Source organism: Uranotaenia lowii, chromosome 3 (assembly GCF_029784155.1).
Source record: "Uranotaenia lowii strain MFRU-FL chromosome 3, ASM2978415v1, whole genome shotgun sequence".
NCBI classification, from domain to species: Eukaryota; Metazoa; Arthropoda; class Insecta; order Diptera; family Culicidae; genus Uranotaenia; species Uranotaenia lowii.
This window is the reverse complement of record NC_073693.1, coordinates 333,635,560-333,659,441: the sequence shown is the minus strand read 5'-3', so window position 1 is coordinate 333,659,441 and position 23,882 is coordinate 333,635,560. Positions and strand designations below refer to the sequence as shown.

The following is a 23,882-nucleotide window of genomic DNA, read 5'->3' as shown; positions in this document are numbered from 1 at the left end:
ATTGGAAGTATTTTTTTAATTTTTTGTATTTTTATACTTTATAATAATCAGGAAATTCTGCATTGTTCGGTAATAAGATTTTCAATTCAATTCACCCTTATGAACATAAATTTTCAAACATGCCGAAACCAAGAAGTTATCACCAAGATGAAAGGCATATTTCTATCATTTTTCATGTTGAATACTTTTCCTTACAATACTTTTCTCTGCATAGTTGTTTATTACAACTTTTAGATACATTATTTTGAGGGTGGCAATTGACGTATGGAATATTTAAAATTTCCATCAAATTACAGAAATTTATCCTGAATATTTCGTTTATAGATCCAAATAATTTCCATTTGATTATCTCAAGAAATAATTTTTAAAACGTTAAAAATATGAGAAAATTGAAAAAGTTTAGTCTGACAGCTAAAAATACCTAACATTGTGTGATATGGTGTTAACTCTTAAACCAACTTTTGGTCATCAATCGAATTTTCGGTTGACAGATATCATAATACGGAATATTATTATTCTTCTTCAATTACATAAGGGCACAGCATTTTTGGTTACTTTTTTTGATAACTGGCGTCCTGAATTGATTTGTCAGATTTTGTCTATCACTTCTAGTTTTGGTTTATAGGACGTTTATGACTTATAAAATGGTTGAATCAATCTTTGATAACTGATCAACCAACAATCCGACATCCAAAAACAAAAGCTGCTTTTGAATTTGGAAATTATGCCTCTTTCAATTGAGAACGCAGATTTTTCCTGGGTGTTCTAGTTTCATTCTTCATTTTTTTTTAGAAATTTTGATAGATGACATAACAAGTATTACTTACACCATTGAATAATGTCTTTTCAAGTAAAGGTTGCCAGATTGCCCAGTCATATTCGGTATTGCTCGGATATTTAGTACAAAATTTGGAAACAACCCAGATTTTATTGAAAAAAATCCTGGTTTGTCCCTATTTTTACACTTTATTTGGCAATTCAAACAAAAACAAAAACATAAATTGTGCTGAAGTTTTTTTTTTATTTATACTTCCTTAACACGTTCGTCGCCACGGCACCCATATTCGGGTGACGGGTGTATTTTCTGGGGGGGGCCGTCACATCAAAAAGCAGGTGACGCTCTCTTACTCAAGTTAGCCGCTCAGTTAAGCCACACGTTGCAAATCTGGGAACTCTCCCTCTTTTCTTTCTCGCTCCCAGAATTTCTTTGGGCCCGGCTAGTAAAACTACCAAAATGAGCGTGGCGACGACCGTGTTAAATATGGGAGTTCTCCCTCTTTGCTTTCTCTCTCTGAAAATTTCTTTGGGCCCAGCTCAATCTGTAATTTCACAGAATTTTTAGCAAATTTTCATCACAGAATCTATGTCACAGAACACAGAATTTTGAAATATTCAAACATTTCACAGAATTTTTTAATTTTAAATGGATTTCCAAAATTCTATTTTTTGGCCAAAATAAAATATAGATTTCTTACTTTGAACTAGAAAAGTATCATGAGATTGGTAATGTTAATTGATTTTCCCTACTAAAATGTTCCAATTTATCATAAATTTTCAATTAAATTAACGAAAATAGCATCACAAATAATCATCACAAAGTTTTTAGGTAAAGTCACGAAAAGTCAAATTTTTTTTTCTCAACAAACACTGAATTTTTTTCGGCAACCTTGATTTATTATTATAATTTTATTTGAGACACTTTGCCATCTGGATGGCATTCGTGTCTTTAAGGCAACCTTGATGTTGTCAGGTTTTTATATTAAATTGCCTGGATTTGTCCTGTCCGGATAGGAGCTGAAAAACATCTGACAACCTTACTTTAAGTGTTTAGTATTTTAGATAATAGTTCTTTCAAAAAATTTGTTGAACACTGTAAATGGATTTGACTCCTGTAAATAGATTAGAAACTCCTTTAAAATTAAAAATAAACAAGACTCTCATAACATTTTTTCTCAGAAGTTAATATTATTTGCCGTCTCCGGGAAAGTTGATCATTGAATTCAGCCCTTAGATTTTAAAATCTTTGTTTTTATTCTCCAGTATTGCCTGGAAAAAGAAAAAAAATATTTTGAACGGTTTTAAGCCTATTTTTAGGAGTTATCTCGAAATTAAAAGCTGATGGAAAAAATATTATTGCATATTTGGAATCAGCGTTCTCAAATTAGTCTAACTTGGCTCTTAAATTTTTTGAACCTCGGAAAATTAACTTAATTTTAACATTCTTACAATTCTTTCAAATCAAGCTTAGGCTATCGATTGAACATTTATCATAAAGGTCGTAAGAGTCCAAAGGGTGCAGGGCAAAAATTATCTGTTTATGAATGCCAAAAGATTCTTCGTTATTCAAACTATTTTTGGTAAATTTTTAAAGTTTCTGGAATTCTGGAAGTTTCTGGAAAGGAAAATACTAAAACTTGAAACACGAAAACTTGAAAGCATGCTTTATCAAAAATAGCCTTTATCCACTTATCACCTATTACTCTAAGGTAAGGTTGCGAAAAAAATTTCAGTACGTTTCCGGGTCGGACAAACCGGGGAAATTTAATTTAAAAAACTATAATTATCCGGGCATCTCATTTCAAAATTGACGACCATAGATTCGGGCAATATCCAGGCCATGATGAATCTAGTTCGGTGATCTGAAATGCCAAATCGCAAGTTTTACCATATTGAAAACAGTTTTGACAGCCAAAAATATTGTTTCCGTTTATACGTGGTATTTTAACTTTTTCAATTTGAACTGTCAACTAAGGTACATTAGTAGAATTTTCATTTGAAAAATTGAAATATTTGGTTGTTGAATTCTTATTTGTTTTTTTGTTCGTTTGTTTTTTTTGTATGATTTTCCAAATAAATCGAAAAAATCTGGGCTAATAGCGGACCTTTTTCAATGAAACCTGGGCAACTGTGCCGGGCCAAACTATTCAGAAATTTTTTACTAAATATACGGGCTTAAGGCTTTACGGGCGTAAGAGACTATTTATAACAATCGTAGAAACATATGTATCTCTTACTCAAATACCTTTCCATGCCAAACCTAATTTCATTTGATAGCTTTGTCAACATAAATTGAGAACTGATGCTAACAAAATTGTATTAGTCCATCCTCCTTTCTTTTATGTTCATACTCACTAATTTCCCAAGTCAATTTTGTCCATTTGTTAGATAAACTCTCAGATTATGCGAAAAATTGGTATTGAAACACCATTTCATGCCAAATTTGGTTCCATTTGCTTGGATAGTTGGATAGTCATGCTATGCAAAATCATTTTTGAGAGTCCTATTTCCGTTTTCTATCTATCCATTGAATGGAGGGGTGAGTACTTAATTTTCATAGAAGTATTTCTTGTACTAAAATATCCTTCAATGTAATCTTTGGTTTAATTTGCTCGATTTATTCTGAAGTTATGCAAAAATTCAAATGGGAGCACTCTTTCCCCATTTAATTCCCCCCACTGAAAGAATGGAGGGCCCTTAATTTATCATACAAGCATTTCTCGTACTCAAACACCTTCCCCGGACATATTTGGTTCCATTTGCTCGATAAGCTCTCGATTTATGTTTAAAAATTGTATGAAAGCTCGCCCCTCCTTTCTATCCTCCCTGCTGGAAGTAGGGGAAAGTCTCAAATAACAATAAAATATTTCTCGTATTCATATACCCTTAAATGCCAAATTAGGTTCCATTTGTTTGATTAGTTATCGAGTTAAAAATTGAAAATAAGCCCCCCTCCCTCTTCCTATTTCCCCTCTTTAAAAAGGGTGGTGCCAATCCATCATAGAAAAATTTCTCTTACCGAAATACTTTCCCATGCCAAATTTGGTTCCATTTGAATGATCAGTTCTCAAGTTATGAAAATTTGGTACATTAATTTGGGGGACCCCCTCCCTCTTTTCAGTGAAAGGGAGGGATCCCAAACTATTATTGGAACCTTTTCCTGCTTCAGAAATCTCCACCTGCCAAGTTTCACGTGAATCGGTTCTGTAGTTTTCGAGTCTATTGGGAGCAGACAGACATACAGAAAATCATTTTTTTTAGTCTTGCAAAATTAATTTTTAATTTTTTTTCCATTTCCAGTTTTTTTTATAGAAAATGTAAAATTCAGATCTCTTCAAAGAAACATTAAGTTTCACTGAGATCCTATATGTGTGTGTTCGTTTTTTTTTTTAAAAAGAACCACCATAATGAACAATCTAAAAACAGTAGCTGAACTCATCAGAATTAAAGAAAGGGTCAAAATCCTATTTAAAAAAAAAAAATTTTTTTTCCAATTTATGCTCTAAATTTAAAAAATGATTGTAAATTTTCTGGACAAAAAACAATAACCTACTCACCGAAAATTTTTGTACACTTCAAAGATACCCATTGTATAACAACCAGGCTCATTTTTTTAAGAGCACAGTAAAAAAAATTAAGTTGGACAATTTACACGAGACATAAAATCGGGTAGATGATTTTCATTCTGTTTTAACAAGAGGTCGAATTGGTGGTTTTTTAATTTTTTATTATTACCCTAGACTAAACATTATTTTAGAGAAATTATTATCTGTTCTTCGGATAACATTTTTTCAAGATTACAGCCAAAAATATTGTTTCCGTTTATACGTGGTATTTTAACTTTTTCAAGTTGAACTGTCAACTAAGGTACATTAGTAGAATTTTCATTTGAAAAATTGAAATATTTAGTTGTTGAATTCTTATTTTGAATACTTAACTACAATTCTAAAATCAACAACATTTTTTTAAACTGAATTTAATTTCTCATCTCAAATGCTGCTTGAGGACTGCATTTGAATTTGTACCCAGATTATGACTTCGAATGAGTTTTTTTATTTTAGGATGTGCAGACTAAAAAAGACATCGAGGAAAAAGGAATTTAAATCATGTTGGTAATTTTTTTTTTGTTGATTGATTTGTACCGCTATCTGAAATCATGGGCATGACATACACAATCCAATTATTCAAATTATTCATTCAATTTCTTTGCCGCTTTTGGAGAAAATAAAAAAAAAGTTTTTTTCTTTTAACGATAGTAAACAAAAAATATTCTCTTCAAAACCTGAAATGTGTAAGGTGCTTGGCATCAGTTTATTGTGCTTTACAATCCACCTGTATATCAAAATGTAAATTTTCATTCAACAATATTTCTTATCTGATATCGACAGATTATACAGGCTTTCACGGTATACGTTTTATGATAAGAAGCTCGGCTTGTATTGCTCACAAGTGATTTTTAGCCGTTCTCGATTTAAAAAAAACTCAAAATCATCAATAATTTAGAAAATTGGAATTACAAAAAACCAACGGAAGAAAGTCATGCACATTTTTTGAAACAAATTTCATAATTTTCTCATGAATAAAGTGTAACTACTTCTTCAATACAGTTAATTGGTGCGGGACAAAGAATTTAGTGTGTGGGTAAGCTTCTATTTCAAATGCTCTTTGCTCTTTTCACCACCTTAGAATTTTCTTCTCATTTTCTATCCGTCTTTCATTTCAACTCTTTAACCCTCACCGATAAAGCCGCAAATTAATTTCATAAAACAAATTCACGGTGATTTCTCCTCTTAAATAATAAAGTGTAACTTTAGACAACTTTTACAAATTGAATAATTACAGGCGAAAAATACTGCTTTTTGTGTATAAAAAGAGAATTTGTTTATATTCAATTGAGTTGTTTTAAAAAATGTCAAAAACATTCAAAAAGACGTGGATTAACGTCATAAAAAAAACTTTATTATATTAAGAAAAAACTTTTACATTGTCAAACAAAAAGAATAAAGATCTTTTTTGAAAATGACGAGACGATTAAGAAAAATTCCATTTTAGAAGAATCGGTAAAGTTTTAGCTTAGTAACAACAGTGCGAATAAAGGAGTTTTCATCAGATAATTTGTTTTTTTTTAATATTTTAGGAAAATACGCTCTGAAAGCTGTTTTGATTTTAACTACTCGATAATATTTTTGAATTATTTAAAATTAAAAAATCTAAATTTATGAAAAAAGAAAAATTATTTTTGTGTAAATTCAAAAATAAATTTTGAAAAAACAGTAGTTTACTTTAATTTATTATTTTTCAATATGTTATTATGTAAGTGCGAGTCAAAATAAGGAAAAAGTTAGACGAAGGAACTGAGAATTGAAATTGAAAGAACTTAAATTAATTCCACTTTTAAAAGTGTACTCAAAATTTGAAGGCTGGAAAGAATGGTTCTGAAAGGTTTGAAATTTTGTGAAGTGAATTCAGTCCCCAATCCTGTTGTTTTTAAACTGAGTAAATTCACGTCAAAACGTTAAGTAGGCATAAAATTGATTGTTGTACTACAATGTTGTAGTTCAATCAGAAAGCTACGTCAATCAAATTTCTTTAAATAAACTTGATCTATAACATTTGTAATCTAATTCTTCAGGGAGAACGGAAAATTAAGGTCATATTTATGTATACTGAAGTAAGAAATGTAGAATTCTAAATAGCGTGAATTCATTTCACAAAAATAATCGGTTGTAACACAAACACATTAAATAGTTTTAGTGATCGAGCCATTCTAATTTCAAAGAATTTTAATTTGCTACCTTTTTTGCATTCTACAGTAAATTGGTTTACCTGGAATGTTTTATTAGACCTTTGCCAATCTTATGCCATCATAAAAGTAGTAGTTATATTGAATACTCTCAGTGCTCATTAATTTTTCAGGGTATTCCTCACGGAAATCGGGTTTGAAAAGCTTTGAGTACCATTCGTCAGAATTCATTCTTATATTAGGCTGAGTCGATTTGGAGCCATTTTTAAATTTCTCGAGCCCTGGGGTCTAAAAAGCTTTGTTTTGGTTCAAAACTCATCCAAAAGGTTCTGCAGTAGTTGACGTTTACATGAATAAACCAGAACTTTCAGATTATTGTATCAATTTATTTATTCTCTAAAGGAAAATTTCCGCTTAATGACTTTGTCGGAGTCGGTCTCCGCTTAATAACTTCGGATCTTATTTGGCAAAAATGTTATTAGCTGTTTAACAGGGATATGTCTTTTGGAAATACAAAACAATCAATTCAATTGACATCACTGTTTTTGCCTCGCGGAGTATGGCATGAAATGTAACCATGCAATACTTCGCTAGGCACCCAGCAGTGATGTCAATTGAATTTATTGTTTTTCAATTCCAAAAGACAAACCACTGTTAAATAGCTACATAATAACATTTTTGCCTAAAAAAATACGATGTTGAAGTCTTCGACAAAGTTGATAAAAGGAAAATTTCCTTTAGAGAATTAATAAATTGACAATGAAACAGTGAGCCAACCCGAGCAGACTTTTATGGCAAAATTATAGCAAATTTTGCTATCACGCCCTGAGAGCCAAATTTGCTCTCATTATGCTTGACATAAGGTGGTACACAGCAAAAATGAGAGCAAAAATATTCATACTTGGTTAGCAAAGTGATACCTTATTTTGCTAAAATTGAGACCCCAACTACACCTCGTTTTTCGAGAGCTTGGAAAGCATAATAATGCCAATATAAGGCATCACATATTTTTCAATGATAGCAAAATTTGACATCATTATGGTTTCAAATCTTTCGAAAAAATGAGGTGTTATTAAGGTCTCAATTTTTGCCAAATTGGCATCACGTTGCTAACCAAGTACGAATGTTTTGCTTTCATTTTAGCTTTATATCAAGCAAAATGACAGTAAATTAAACTATCAAGGCGTGATAGCAAAGTTTGCTATAATTTTGCAGTAAAAATTTGCTTTGGTGAGTTACTTTCGTTCCTTTTTCCAAGTTTTACTTCATTACCATAATTGTCGATTTTTATCAATTTTTTCCTTGCCCAATTCTACTAAACTAAACGCCTGAATTTATATTACTGCTTTGCGTTTGAATTGGAAAACCAAGTTTATTAAAATTCCTTGCCTACCCAAAGGCGTTTAAAATTCGCACTATAAGTAAACGAACTATTTTTTTTTTCTTTGAAAAGCATTGAATGGATTAAAAACTTCTCTTAAATGTCATAACATGTATTACAAAAGAAATGAAATTCAAAAGTAGGTAATTTAAAAGTATATAATCGTTAAAAAGTAAGGTATCTATAATTTTCAATAGTCCATGGGAATGGTAAAAAGACGTAATTTGTAATATTTTGACATCTTTAGATATATAAGTCACGAAACAGAGAATTTTTGACGTCTATTCAAAAATAGCTGTTTTTCGAACTTTTTATCAATCTGCATTTTTTGAGAAACTATGTGCATAATAAAAATATGATAAATAAAACAGCGAAGTAGTTTCTGAATTTTGAAAAGTCAACACAAATTCTTGCTTGGCAGACGGGCGCAGTGGGTGGTAATATCTCAAAGCCATTTCGTACACGAAGACGAACGAAAAGAAACGAAAAAACATACAAACATTAGCACGAATGTTTTGGATTTACTTTCAGTAAAATATTTATCAAATTTTTGTAAGGCATTTCACCGCCAACTGTCTGCATATAGTTTTATCGCCTAAATACGGTGTTAACATACTCAAAATCCGGTGCAAAGCCAAATTTAGGTGTTAGAATAGTCTCAGAAAATGCAGATTGATTAAAATTTCTGAAAACAGCTAACTTTGAATAGCTGTCAAGAATTCTGTTTTTCGTAATTTATAAATCTAAAGATGCCAAAATTAAACTATTCAAAGGCGATTTAATTAAGTATATGATTCACTTCATAGAAAGATCAAAATTTAGAACTTCAATGCGTCATATCGAATTTAATCAGGTTATCGATACTCCAAAAAGCTATTACGCAGTTTGAAGTGTCGGTAAAATAATGTTTTTCGAGCTATTTTTCTAAACATTTTCATTAGAAAAAAAATCCATTTACGTATTTTAAAAATATAGTACAGATTTAGCTTTTTAAATGAATGAAACAAACTCACCCTTTGATGATATTCAACGCCAACATTATTCGCAACTTTCATAAGATTTGCAGTCATATCAGTGAAGGTTCGCATCTTTTTCGGTGTTTCGGGCTGTCCTGCACGATAAACTTTTCCTCTCCAAAAAAAGTAAAGACTTCTTCCGACGTGTCTGTGTTGCAATGAAAATGTATGTATCTTGCTGCATCCACTACATAGGATCTGATTTGATGGAACAAGGCGTCGGGAGTAAAGTTATCTCTGCAATCTTCCAGGGAGAAAAGTTCCACCACGCGGGGTAATGAAGCTTGGCAACGTCATCAAACGACCACAAAGGTTCTAATACGTTATCCTTTGTTTGGTTAAAAAAAACGGACCAAACTGTTCGCATTCCAGTCCAATCCGCCGGAACAAACCACAGAAACATTGCTTGTCGTTATCATCATGCAGGCGGTATGGTTCACACATCACGGCGATCTATAAAGATGAATAAAAACCTTAAAATGGTGGAAATAACAATGCTAACGATTACAACTTACCATTAACGGGTGGCCCTCGTATTTGGTTTTTAATAGCTTGTGAATCCACCAGGATCAGTACCAGAATAACCAAATAAACTGATTCACTAGGAAGAGGAAACTTTCAAATCACTGGTAAACAAAAAAGTGAACGTTATTGTTTTCAAGGTTTTTTGATACACAAGGTTCTCCGACTTTCGCAGTAAGTAGGCGAGGATTGAGCGGGGCTCTCAATGAGTTTGTTTATTTTTTGCTAAACTTTTTTGTGGTTTGTTGGTAAACAAACTTCATGAGTTCGGTATAGTTGCATAGCCTACATAGCCAAAATGGCTAAATCGGGAATTCGATATTCGGTAACACCTCCTGTATATATACACACCTTGATTGTTTTCACGGTATCAAAACAAAACAAGTATGGAACAGTAACTTTTAGCATATACCCACTGCATCATAAAGCAGTTACATAAATTAAAATATTTCGAAAATTATATTAAAAAATGTAACAAATTTTACTATCGTTGTATAAAATCCATTAAAAAATAATATGAATAAAAGAAAATGTACCAAATCAATGTTCCAGTAGATTTAATGTGTGCACGAAAAACTTATTTCATAGCAAAGGACAATATTTAAACTGATCTTATTTTTAATCATAGCAAAAAATACTCCATAAATTTGAAAATTTGACCCATAACAACAAATATTGTAACTGCATTTTCGTTTTTAAAAATACTGCATTAGATATTTAGACCAACAAATCGCTGGTCTCCTATAGAAATCGCTCCTTCTGAGCTAAAAAAAATTTAGTTGCAGTTATAAAATTCGCAAAATTGTCGCTAGTGTGGTAAAGTTTAGTATTGAAAAAGATTTATTAGATTTTTTTTCTCATTTTCATTCAGGGCTGGAAAACAGTTTTTTTTAAATCACTCATACGTCAAATTGGTCTGACTAAATCGAAAATTGAGTGAGTAACAAATATTGTTTCTTAAAAATGATCATTAAAAACCGTTTTGAAGTCTTTCAGAATGTTTTTCTTAGAACAGGTTTGCAAATTTCATCAAACTGAACATGCCTGACATATAAAACAATAATTGTGTTCATTTTGTTTAGTTTCGGCATGAGTTTTTATCTTAAACCACTCTTTTCAAAATTGATCAAATGATTTAGTCTAGAATTTGGGTACAGTACATATTGCATTTTTATCCAAAATGTTGCTTATCCCTTCATTTAATGATTTTTTTTATTTTTCCTTAAAAATCATTTTTAACAGCTGGAAAAACATCAAGAAATAAAATTGAAATAAATTTTTTTTTTCTTGATATTTTTCATTTTTTCCAATTTTTATCGTAAATTTCTTTTCAATAAAAATTGTGTAACCTTAAAAAATAATTACAATTATTGAGGTTTCAAAATATTTATAACTAACCTAAACCTTTGCTGAACGATTTTTGAAGAAAAAGTTAATCGTATACCAAAAACTCGGAAACTTCTTAAATTTTATTTTATTTACTGTATAGCGAAAAAACGGACAATTTTGGTCCCAGGACTCTATTTTATAAAACAATGAACACCTCAATTATACCAAGTTTTGCTATCATATTAAATTCTACACCAAATTTTGCTTGAAGTTTGCTGTTAATACCTAAATCTGGTCTTAGTTTGCTGTCAAATCAAAATTTTTGATACCTTAATTACACTTAATTTTGCTGTCCCAGAAATTTCAACAGCAAGTTATGCTCACATTTTGCTGTTAAGACCACATTTTGCTCACAGTTTTCTATCAATTTGGGCATCAAAGTCTGCTCGGGAAGACTGCTCCACAGAAGAAACAAAAAAGGTGTTGATGTTTCAGAACAAAATATTCAATTTTCCCATACAAACCTAAAAGTTTTTATTAACTCATGTAAACGTATTTTGAAAATACTGTAAATTTCATGTATCAGTTTCGAACCAAAACGAAACTTTTTAGACCCCAGGGTTTGAGAAGTTAAAATATCACACCAAATCGACTCAGTCTATTCTAACATACAATAATCTATAGAACTACTAGCTGACCCGGTAAACTTCGTTTTAACCGTTCCTTAATATATCGTTGGAAAATGTTTCCAGTTCTTTAACTACTTCGTGCTCGTGAATCAGTTTTTGTGAAAATCGCCTTCAAGCTGTTCCAGTTTTGTCCCGTTTCTAGTTGATTTTGTATAGAAACCCGCCTTCCATAGAAAGTGAGATTCTTGAAACTATTATACAAATCATCTTTGACCCAAAAAACCCTCGGATACCAAATTTCACTTCATTTTGACCGTCCGTTCATACGTGATGTTGTTACAAAGAAAACGCCTCCATTTTTATATATAAGATTAAACGCGTGCAACTATTCAAAGGAAATCTTACTCTCCAAGGGATCAATATTGTATACATCCAACCTAGTTGACATTTGCAACAAACGTGAAAGCTGTATAGATCATATGCACTGTCGCCGAAACGGTGGGGGTGCTGACGATCAAAGAATCGGTACAGGAAATGGTCACCCCTTGACGAGCAATGAGATGAATTTGTCTCAGAGTGGCAGTCACATTGCGATACTCTCGATGCCGGCTTGCGATGTGTGGAATCTTTGCAATCGTTTCCAGTGTGTTAAGCCCGATCATTTCGTTCTGTAATATTTAAAAAAAAAATGTGTTTAAATATGCCGGCTTTCGTCTTTGAGGTCGAATCCAGTCTTACCACTTCATTGAAACTGTCCACTGAACGGCAATACCAGTAGCATTCCAAGATTAGAGCAGAAACACAACTCACAGCCATGGCTAGGGTTGCCAGTCCTCCTACCAGGATGGTTTCTAGCAAGAGAAGGGCTGCCGTACTACCCACGAAATAGTAACTGATAAAAAATGCAACACGCACTGCTTTGCTGATTTTGAAAAACATACTGAAATTTGTAGAATGAATTAGTGTTTCAAGGGTAAACCGAACTTTTCGTGACTTACACAAGAACTGCTCGATACTGTCGAGTCATGGCATTGATTTCGTCCTGCAGTTCCTTCCAAAATTCGAATGTTTCGTAAAAAATACCAGCTCGGGATGATTGCTCAAATTTCATTCGGAGCCGAATGAGCTCGTACCCTTTTTCAATCAACTTGAGCTCTCCCGTCAAACCACGAATTATTCCTGTAAGCGTGGAGCTGCAGCAAAAATACCGACTGAAGAAGAAATATATCAAGGTTACAACATTCACATAAGTTAAACTGTGACCTCCAATCGATCCAAAATAGCGGGATGTTAGCTGGATCCAAAAGGAAAAGCTTCTCATGTAATAGGGATTCAATGGAAACAGTGAATATAAACTCAAACTCATCAAAAGCACCAAAAATGTACGGTGAATAGATTTCCAAGTTTGAAGCCGAATCTGTTCATCGAATTGCTGGTCACCCGAACAGATGTTTTTCGATAAAATGAACAACTTCACCTCGCTAATGGTTTCGTAGAATCCGCTCCAAACGAATCCATTCACCATTGCTAGAATGCCTAACAGAAATATAAATGCCCGCAGAATCCTGATCGGGTCAAAATCTCTTTCATAGAAAATGATTCCAATTAGAAAAAATGAGTACATGTATGAATAAATCATTAAAAGATTGGTAATAATTTTCCAGCCCCACTGCCATCTGGATGCTGATACTTTTTGGATCCCTAATAAAAAAAATCAAATGTTAAAATTTATCAAATCAAAACACTGTATAGAATCACTTTTCACCTCCCAGTAACGCAACAAATTGCATCAGTCGGAAGCAATCAGTTCCTGGCGATTTAAGATTGACATAAGATTTAATCAACTTCCGGTAACCTTGTTTGATTCTTTCAAAATTAGCACAAAAGTTAAGATTCATCCTCGATGCGATGTTTGTTGTGATCCGCGTGGCTATTGGAATTGATTGGGTTATTGCAAGTTACACTTTATTTTAATCAACCTAAAAGCAATTGAAACAGTTAATTTGCCATCTGTATAAGTTCCCTTAACTAGTTTTGAAAATTATGCATCCGTACATTACGATAATGACAATGTAGACTCTGTTAGTGAGAAACAAAGGATGGCAATTAACGTGTAGTTACAGAAAAATAAAATAAAATATCGAGCTTTTGTCAGAATAAAAAATGTTACAGAAATCAAGGTTTGTGGTAAAAACTTTTGAATGGTTTGATACGAGCAATGTCTTTTTGGTTGTTGAAAGCAACATTATTAGTTAAAATATATTGAAAATACATTTTTGTTTTTCAAATAACGTTTTAGTCCTCTTCAAAAAGTACTATTGTGGACTTCAATTTGGAATCTGCGTTTATTGAAACATCCACAGCAATTAATTGGTGCTAAGAATATTCGCGATAATAACCACAATAATCACGGTTCAAGCTTGGCGTGAGACTAATAATTACGCCCTGGTGTCAGCTGGAACAAATTTCTCCATCGATTTGCAAATTATAATGAACGCCACATGGGAGCTCGACCAGGTGTCGATGTCTCCCCGATGGCCATATTGGTGAAACTGATTGGATAATTTTCGTAGTATTTTAAAGAAAACTTAAACCAAAAAGAGTAGTTGCTTTTCTGGTGTCCATTTAACAGTTGAAAAGTCGATTTTCAATAAATTTTCTAAAAGATTTATTAAATATCCTGCTTCAATGTTGATTTTTATCGAATACTTCCTTTGAAAAGGTACCTACTGTTTCTAATTTTAAAAATAACGTTTAACTTTTAGGGGAGGATGGGGATGGTTCATTCTTTTCTTTTATTTTCATCATATTTTTTTGGAAAAAAATGCAGATCGCCGTCTTTTGCATTTTCTGACAGCGTGTAATTTCAAGTTTATATGCTGCAAAAGTCAGATCGATATATGAACCCGTACATGAACTCGATGCGTTTTCGTGGGGGCTAAAGGAACTTGTAATACTTTTAAAGTTAAAGGAGACTTTTCTAGTTTTAAGATCAAAGCACTTTTTTAAGTCGATTTTATCAGAACATTATTAGAGTAGTATTAGTCATTGGATAAATATTTAAAATTTCGGGCTCAGCAATATATCTTTTGGACCGAGTGTTCAATTGAACCCATAATACACATTTTGGAAAAATTAATCTTAAAATAATTGAGCGTTAACTATTGCTTTGAAAATATGGCATAAAGAATTCCATATTATACTCTTACGAGCGAGATATTTTAATGCGTTCGTTTCCAAGCGTCACGCACTCAAACAATGTCCAACTTTGAAAAGCCAAAACATCAACAGGAAATATCTTTTCGGCTCCGAATTTCGGCAAGAGAACGAAAAATATGGTAACAATTCGAGATAATTTTTAATAAAAAATATATCATCAGATTGGTGTATTGACTTTTCAAATTTAGACGTATTTTGTGTCACCCATTCTTGGCGACGAACGTGTTAAAATGATAAAAAAAGATCTTGGAGTCATATTCTGTTAGACTTTTCGAACAAAGTGCAATAACTCTCTTTTTTTATTTTTTTTTTCAGATTGCTTGATGTTTTGTTCCATTTGGCATGTTTTTCTAGAATATTTGATCTATGTAAGACATTCCAGTTTCAATATATAGCTGAGGAATCAAGTATCCCCAGGGATCAAGTATCCTCATACTCCCCTACTCCAAAAAAAAGTTTGATTGTTTGAGAATTTTGTCTTAAAAAAAGATTATTTATATTCAGCTTTAATTGAAAATAAGGATTCATGAAACACGAGAAAACATAAGAATCTTTTTGATGCCTTACGTTTTGGAACCTTTACTCCCCCGAATTCCTAGCACAATACCACTCTGTATGATTTATAGCTTCAACAAAAATATTATAGAATTTCGCCAATGCCTTCAGAAAGAACCAAAAATAAATTAAATTCAATGATATCAAAACCTGGAAAATATGGAATCAAACAGAAATATGAAATGTGTTTAATGTTGTTATGTAAACCATAAAAATTAACAACAATTGAAAAAAAAATCAACGACTAATGTTCAGATAAAGAATAACAACATGTTTAATCAAGTTTGTGTTTGTTTTGATTATAATATAAGTGAAGATAGTTTTAAGCATAGATTAAGCAATCAGTCTGAATGATATTAAGTTGTCGAAGACCGTGAACAATAAATAAATAAATAAATAAACATTCTGTAAGTTATGACTGAAAAAAGAGGTAATATTTCATTGCTCGTAAGCAGTATTTTGATAATTTGATAAATTTTATTGAGTAGTAATTTGTTGCCGTTCGGTACAAATTTTCAATTTCACATCAATTATAGCGAGCTTTCCATGTTGACTGGCTTAATCCGTTTTTTCATCCTATACCAACACTGTTGGTTTATAAATATTTTCAGACAACCACAAATTATTTTGATTAGATAATTGATTTTTATAATTCAGTTACCAGTCCGGGCTGAACTGCATTAAAATGCAAATCAAAGATTCACCTTTTAAATCTTGTTTCCATATACTGGAATATGATTTTTTTTGCATCACATGTTTCTTAACATTAAGGGGGGGGTAGGGTCTAACGGGTATAAAAAGACACCATTTTCACGATTTTTTTTCTAGAGCTATCGTTCAAACAAATGTATTCAAATTTTTTGCATTATACAAAGCATTGTTAAAAGAACATTTAGTAATTTTTTCGTAGAAAAATATTGAAAAATGAGCCGGTGACGGAGCACTTTCGAGGATGCCTTTTAAAAAACAGGATTTGCGGTGGACACTGTATCTCAGCACAGAATCATCTGAAGTCAAAAAATCAGAGCAAAATATTTTTAATAGATGTTTTTCTGGACCCCAACGTTTTTATTTAACTTAAAAAATTTTTTATGAAATTTTTGTGGCTGTTTGAAGTAAAAACTACGATTTTTCACTTAAAAATCCGCCATTTTTCACCTCTAAAATCTCCCCAAAGTAAAAAAAAAAAACAAAAAAGAAAAACGTTGGGGTCTGGTATTTTATATGTAGAAATCATGTTCCAAATTTGAAAAGAATCGGATAAGTAGTTTTCAAATGACGATGTCCACGGACATTAAAAATGTGCTTTCGAGAAAAACGCGTTTGTAGTTTCTGCTCTTGCTTTCTTGCAGTATTAGATAGGAGGAGATAAAGGCCTATAATTTCTACAGTTTTGCTTCAATTGACTTGAAAATTTGACACAACATTCTTGAAATGTTTTACAATAAGAAAATAAAAAAATTAAAAAAAATCGATTTTTTGAAAGTGTTAGACCCTACCCCCCTCCCTTAAAATTTCATCAATCGAAACATTAATTTTCATGATTTCAATTAGTAGAATTTTTTTAGTATTTCTTACCCCTGAATATATGCAGTACTCTTATGCTTTTTCTTTAAAAATATTTTAGACAGTAAAAATGTAAAATTTGATTCAACCTTAACTATAAGTTACTGGAATTGGCACTTTAAGCATTAGATATGACATATTAAAAACATAAAAAACTATAAATTTTCAATCGTTTTCATTTGATTTTTCATTAAAAAAAGTTACCCCTTGTTCCTCTAGTAGAGGAAAAATTGCATGTTTTGTTTTTTTTTACTACGTTTATTTTATATCCCAAAAATCAAAAAAAACTTTTAAGGTACCTTCATGCGGTATGATTATCTGTGGACATTATGTATTAAGAAGCCATTAAAGTTGAAAAGTGTTGCATGATGCCTCAGTTGATTTCTGTGCTCTGAACGGACATTTTAAGATCATTTGCTAAATTAAAAGAAGCGCAAATTGAAATATAATATTGTCTAGATAATTAAATATTTTAGCTTATTCTATCCAAAAAAAATCAATTCGCATTGTACAAGTATTTTTTCATTGTTTTTTTTTCGAAAAGTATGTAGGTATCGAAAAAGGTATGTGGTAAACGGTAAACCTATTTATATCGCCAAGAGTCAAATAACCCCTGATGAATCTCATCACTATTGGTCACCCTGAATTGATAGTGAAAACGCCTCGATGTATACTAGCTGTTGCTAACTGTTTGCTTCGTTTGGACCGCTGCTATAATGTTACCCGTGCGTTGAATTATTGTTCATGTTCATTTGATGAAATTTGCGCAGTAAAAACTGTAATCAGAATGAAATGACAATAAAATATCCTCTTCAGTTTTAGTCGTCGACGAGAGAAGGTGTCTTGTCAATTTCTTATCCGAAAATTTATCCAGACAAAACAACCCCTAACACTGTTTCCGCACAAACTCTCTTATTACTCCACCAATTTTTAACAAGTTTTATAGTTTTGGAAAGCTTGTGGCGTGACTCAACTATGATTTTCAAAAGTTGCATTAACATACTCAAAATCCAGTGCAAAGCCGAGTTTAAATGCATGAATTGTTTCAAAACATGCAAAATGGATAAAAATTTCTATATATCTAAAGATGATTACTATTTTTTAATAAGTTTTAAAAGTGACTCTTTACCATCTTCGTGGCATTCGTGTCATATCTAAAGATGCCAAAGTGTCACAAATTACGGCAGTTTTGTCATTCACTTTTTAAAAATTTGTTTTGTGGCTGGAACAGCTTTGCTTGATTCAATGAAAAGTACGGTTTTTATACCACTTTTTACATTTTTTGTTGCCAAAGATCTGGAGAATTAAAAAAATATTAAAATTATGTGCAACATATAGCTTCTTACTTTAGCTTACTCAAGCACTAAGTGATTTTTTAATCGAGCACATGATCACTGACTTACAGCCTTTTTCCTCGAAGCATATTTCTTCGTATTTTTTTTTGGACTTTGAATAACATAAAAATAAATAATTGTAGTTGAATATTGTCTGATAATCATATTTGAATCACGCATCACGCCACAAGCTTGAATTTGCTTAAAAAAAATTGGTGAATTCAGCATATTTCATTTGAACATAGAATAAGTTTTTTTTGGATTTGAAGGCATTATTAAACTTTCAAATATAAAAATGTTAGTGGAAGATTAATATTTTTATTTCAAAATCAATTCTATATTTGAAATCCTGTTGATGATTTATCAAAATTCAAAACATGTATTTTTATTAAACAAATTGTACATAATATTTGTGATTTTATGTTGAAAAGAGAATACAAACAAACTTCATGAAGAATTTTAAATTTTGAAATTGAACTATAAATCTAATCTACAATCCTATCAATGAAATAGTCATCTTGATAATTTTATCTTGATTATGAAACTCATTTACGAACTGATTTAGATTCTGATTATTTTATATTGATTCTGAATCGAACATAGAATTTTAATTTTAGACCTGTTTTGGAATTGTGATACGATATCTGAAATATATCAACAAGAAACGATTTCTAAATTTAGATTCCATATCAGCATTTCAAATGCGACCAAAAAATTGAAAACTCTGATGTGATGTGTCAGTCTGAATAAATTATTTTTTAATATTATTTTTCATCTGACTTGCGAATCTGAATTGAAATGTGGACAAAATGAAAAACAAAAGATTAATCTAATGCTGCGTTTTCAATTCTGCATCGTCATTTTTAAGCTTTACAGCGATTAAGTGCTGGATTGAACAAATTTTTAAGTTTTTTTATGGGATTTTAAAGAATTAATTAAACCTTCCTTTGCTGTTAGAGTCTGTATAACCCGAACTATACTTTCTCCAAGCAATATCTCAGAAACGGTTGAAGCTATATATGAAATTCTCCGACTTTTCTAAAATGTGGAACTCAACAATTTCTCATTTTTAGATTTTTGAATAGGATTACCCGAGTCACCAAGCAAAAAAGGACCCTAACCGGCTAATTGTCCTTTTTTTACCGCAAAGGAAGGTTAAGAGCTTCAAATGAATATCAAACAATAATTCAGGATGTATTTTTTCATGTTTGGAAAATTATTTTCTAAATACGTATTGAAAATGCATATCAAAAATCATTTGTCATTTTTTGGAAGAAATGCAAAACCGAATTTGAACGATTTTGAAACAGCTTTTCATTTCTATTTTCTCAAACAAAACATCAAGAATCCTTAACTGAAAATAGAGTACGAAATATGAAAACAGAAATTCAATTAAGATTTTGATAATATGGAACCAGAACCTCTGAAATGAGTCTAATATTATTGAAAAATATATAAATGTTTACACATGAGTCTCCATCAACAAGTGAGAGATTTTGAAAAACTGAAGCAGAATTCTGAATCTGGAATGAGTTCTCGCGGTGTTGACGTCATCTCTGAGTCAAGATTATTATTCTTGAATAACCTCACTCAATTCGCAAAATTTGATCAAAAATTTCAAATTTTGAGTGTTGAGTAGAATACCTCGCTTGCTTTACTGGACCCTTTGGGTTTAACCCCCAAAATCATCTTCCTTTTCCAGTACTACGGCCATGGCTCGATGCATATCACTTAACGATAGACCAAAATCAAGAAAAAAAATAGGAGTTAATGGTTCAAGAGGTCAATCATTTGCACCCCAGCCAAAAATAATGGGATTGTTCAGAATCCGGAATGGATTGTTTCAGTGAAAGGTTTAGGGAGGATCCGAACAATTGTTCCAGATGACACATCAATTGCAGAGTCAATCCACAGAATTGGCTCTCCATGAATCGAAATAGAAGTGGGCAATAAAACTACACCCGGAAGCTCGCAGTTGAAGTTGGTCAACGATAGTAACAGATTAGAAGGACGATATTTATTTAGTAAGTGTTCCAGGAACTTTATTGGTTATGATTTGTTAGGTTCTTCCTACCTCTAATCTATCAGTATAATCCACTCCAAGAAAGACTCCCCAAAACCACACATCAAAATATATCATCTGTGATAATGATACTTCAAATCAGTGATTAATGATCAAAATACTTTCGAGGATTACAAAGGTAAGAGCTTTTACTGGGCTGGAATAATCTGTGGTTAGACTTGAGCTTAATGGTATATTTTCCGAAATACAATTTGATTTGATTTTGATTTATTGATTAATTATCTATGAGCCTTGCTGGCTCTTAAAAACTAACTAGTGGTACATTTCAATGTTACAATTTTATAATTTTCATAATAAGATGCTGAATTATTTGATTTTAATGGAGGAAAATGAATTATTCTATGACAAGACAAGGGAAATTTTGAGATTCATTGAGCTTTTTGCATCTAAACAAGCCAGGGAATTTTCTAATCAGTGTTCTAACCAATATTTTTCCAAGCGAACAAACTCATCCCAACCTATAAAGGAAAGAATTTAGTACTAAATTATCACCGTGCTATTTTGTATCCACAAAACAACGCTTAATTGAGTTGAACAATTCAAGCGCCAAATGAATTTTTAAATAATAATGTTGCACTCAAGCCTGACTAAGTCGTTCAGGTCACGCCACGGGCTCGAGTTATGAGCTGCCCATTCATGAAATGCCACCACCAATAGGAGTAGAAGTATGGAAAGCTGCATGCTGCCCTCCATGGAAAACCCGGAAATAAACACAGTTGTGCCCCGTTTGATGTGGTCCCACAACATTAAACACACCCGCGAAACAAACACCCACACTCCAGCTGGGGTTCTCTACCAAACGGTGGATTGAATGGATCCGCTTCGCAGATATAGTAGTAATACATTAAGCGTAAAGTTACAATTTCCGGGCTTCAGGTTCAGTGTTGAGCCGGGACACACCTGGCTTTCCGGCAGGTGCCGCATATTCGCGAAATCCCGATGCAACGATGCAACGCGCGCGGTCACAATCTGGACCTACTGTTCCCATACCAGAGGAGGGCACACGAACATTCACACCCACACACATCCCGACACAATAACCGGCAGGTGAGAAGGTGTGACAAAAAGCTTGCGATTCAGAAAATCTGCCATCGAGCAGATTGTGCCCGGCAAAATAGCGAACCCCGGCGCCCGGCTTTGTTTGTGTCTGATTCGGAAAAGTTAATCCTTGCCAATTAAAGCTGATTTGGATCGGTGGTGGTCGGATTCGGCTTGGGAATGAAGCCAATAGCTGCATTCAGGTTTGCTTCAGGATCAAACAGAATGTGGAGGTAGTTTTGGTTTGAGATAAAATCTACATACGTATGTAGAGGTCCTTTAGAAGATGTGGTTCAGGCAGAATCACAGATCAAAACGTTCGATACAAACCTAGACTGACAATGCCGCAAGGTTCATGTTATCATGTCATCGGTCAAGGTTTAATAGAAAACAAGCGCGAAATTTCCGTCAGAAGGCATACCAAGTTTTAAATGAACTACGAATATGTTCATTAAAGTGTTAAAGAGAAGGGATCTCAAGTTACTGCCTAAGGCAGTTCACTTTAAAATACCATTGTCAAATCTAGCGTTTTCTAGTTTGACGTTTTGAATACCTCAATTTGAGTGAACGATCTTCGAAGTTACACTGAATGATAATCAAATAAAATTTCTTTGGTATTTAAGCTCGATTGAAAATGCAATGAAAAGCAATCGGATAGTACTATAGTACTACATTTATGTATGCTGATTATCCACCATGGCTGCACGAATTCACCGCAGTTTCTGCCTTAGTATGTGGTTACTTGTTTTTTTTTTTTAGATTAATTCGTGTATACCCCTGGCAAGCTGGCATCAGATTGATCATTCTTATTATATAGTCAATGATAGGTTTCTCGCCGATACCAGAAATTGAACTCAGCACGCCTGGCGACTCAAAACCAGATTCACGCCAGCCTATACGCTACACCACATCACTGCCGTGTTACGTCGAAGTGACGTATAAATCATTTTTGTTTTAAGCGAATAAAAGCGATTTTCTCTTTTTCCTCCTTATTCGTTAATCTGAGACTTTTCATAAAATGTGATCTGTAGAATTTATGCATAGATAGATGACAAATGTAGCCTTTTGAAACACAACTCTTTATTTTGCGTAAAATTCGTATAATTACTTCAAATGGATATGCGTTAGTTCGGCGTATAAACGTTTGTTTTAATTAGACGATTTTCCGTCGGAGTGACGTTTATCCTTAGTCTTTTCGTGCAGTTGGAACAAATTTCGTTCTTAGTTAAAATGGCCAGTGCGTTGGATCTTCTTAAATTGTATTCGAGTGAGGAAGAAAATTTTAGTGATGCTGTCGGAGAAACTTCTCAAGGTATGTATTTCTTTGTACATAAAAAAAAACAATTTCCGTTTGTTCGTTTGTGAGTTTTTTTTTATTTGACCTCAATTGCCCTCTCAGCCCTAGTTTTAGCGTTAAGATAAGACCTAGAGAACTGAAATTCGGTATGAGTGGGTGCTAATTATTACCAGGAATGAAGGAAAATATCAAATTTGTAGATGACTCCTAATGTTTTACATTGGATTTAGATGAAAATTGACATTAAGTTGCGTTCAAAAAAGAATGAATTTGCGCGGAGCGGCGTACCCACTTCCAACTTTGACAAGCTGCCATTTCTCTCTCGGTTGATTATTTTCATGAAATTTTCAAACAATTTAGTTCAACTATCTAATTAACGCTCTACGAAATTTGATGTCTTTACAATGACTGGAAACAAAGATACAGCTATTCCCGTAAAAAAGGGAAATTTGGAATTGCTTCATTAAATATGCTGTATCTTTGACAATTTTCATTGGAAAATCTTGAAATTTGGTCCAAAGATGTAAAAATGTTTGATCTAGTACCAGGCCAAGTTTCGTCAAAATCAATGAACGTGATCAAAAATGGTGCCGGATAGAAAATGAGGTTCATTCGACCAAATTTCAAGATTTTTCAATGAAAATTGTCAAAGATACAGCACATTTCGTGAAGCCCCCCCCCCGTGAAATTTCCCTTTTTAACGGGAATAGCTGTATCTTTGTTTCCAGTCATTGTAAAGACTTCAAATTTCGTAGAGCGTTAGTTGGATAGTTGAACTAGATCGTGTGAAAATTTCACAAAAAAATATCAACCGAGATAGAAATGGCAGCTTGTCAAAGTTTGAAGTGGGTGCGCAGCTTCAAGCTATTTCATTCTTTTTTGAACGCAACTGTATGTAAATTAGGCGGGGTAAACAATAGGTTCAGGTATCAAATCTTGCATATGTTCGAGACGAAAATGCATACTCGGGGGTTTTGTTAGGTCTATGATTTTAGATTTTAGAAATAAGGTCAGGAAAAGCAGTCATCCGTATATATCCGTACATCCGTCTATACAATTGTCTATTTTAGCGATAATTCCTTGAAAAAAAAAACGAAATCTATGAGAAAATGTTCACACACTACATGTAATATAAATATATTTTCACTCTGCTGCAAGTGAACCAGCTGCAAGTGAACCAGCTGCAAGTGAACCAAAACATACAAAAAAAAACAAGCTTCAATTGCCCGAACGATTTTTGTCCACTAATGCCAGATAATAAGAAAGATTTTTGGGAAAAGCTCGAAGAAAAAAAGTTTCTGGAAGAATTCTAATTTATAACTGTTGTTTTTTTATGATTTTCTTACTAAATAATTATTTGAATTTTTGAAACATTATCTCATTTTTGAAATCA

The 23,882-nt window shown here is 32.5% G+C and overlaps 1 protein-coding gene across 1 annotated transcript; it reads right to left on the bottom strand.

The window, feature by feature from the left end:
* Positions 1 to 11,492: 11,492 nt before the first annotated feature.
* LOC129750529 (uncharacterized) lies at positions 11,493 to 12,912 on the bottom strand. Its single transcript, XM_055745483.1, has 3 exons — positions 12,396 to 12,912; positions 12,136 to 12,337; positions 11,493 to 12,065 (listed from the first exon to the last, which is right to left on the bottom strand). The coding sequence occupies exons 1-3, from the start codon at positions 12,761 to 12,763 to the stop codon at positions 11,835 to 11,837; spliced, it is 801 nt and encodes a 266-aa protein (XP_055601458.1). The 5' UTR covers positions 12,764 to 12,912; the 3' UTR covers positions 11,493 to 11,834.
* Between the last annotated feature and the right edge of the window lie 10,970 nt (positions 12,913 to 23,882).

Excerpts from the sequence above, each read along its gene's own strand:
- LOC129750529 (XM_055745483.1), bottom strand. The coding sequence starts at position 12,763 with ATGAGTTTGAGTTTATATTCACTGTTTCCATTGAATCCCTATTACATG. Across the intron at positions 12,338-12,395 it reads CAGTATCGAGCAGTTCTTGT|TATGTTTTTCAAAATCAGCA; the intron begins GTAAGTCACGAA and ends TACAAATTTCAG. Across the intron at positions 12,066-12,135 it reads TGGACAGTTTCAATGAAGTG|AACGAAATGATCGGGCTTAA; the intron begins GTAAGACTGGAT and ends TAAATATTACAG.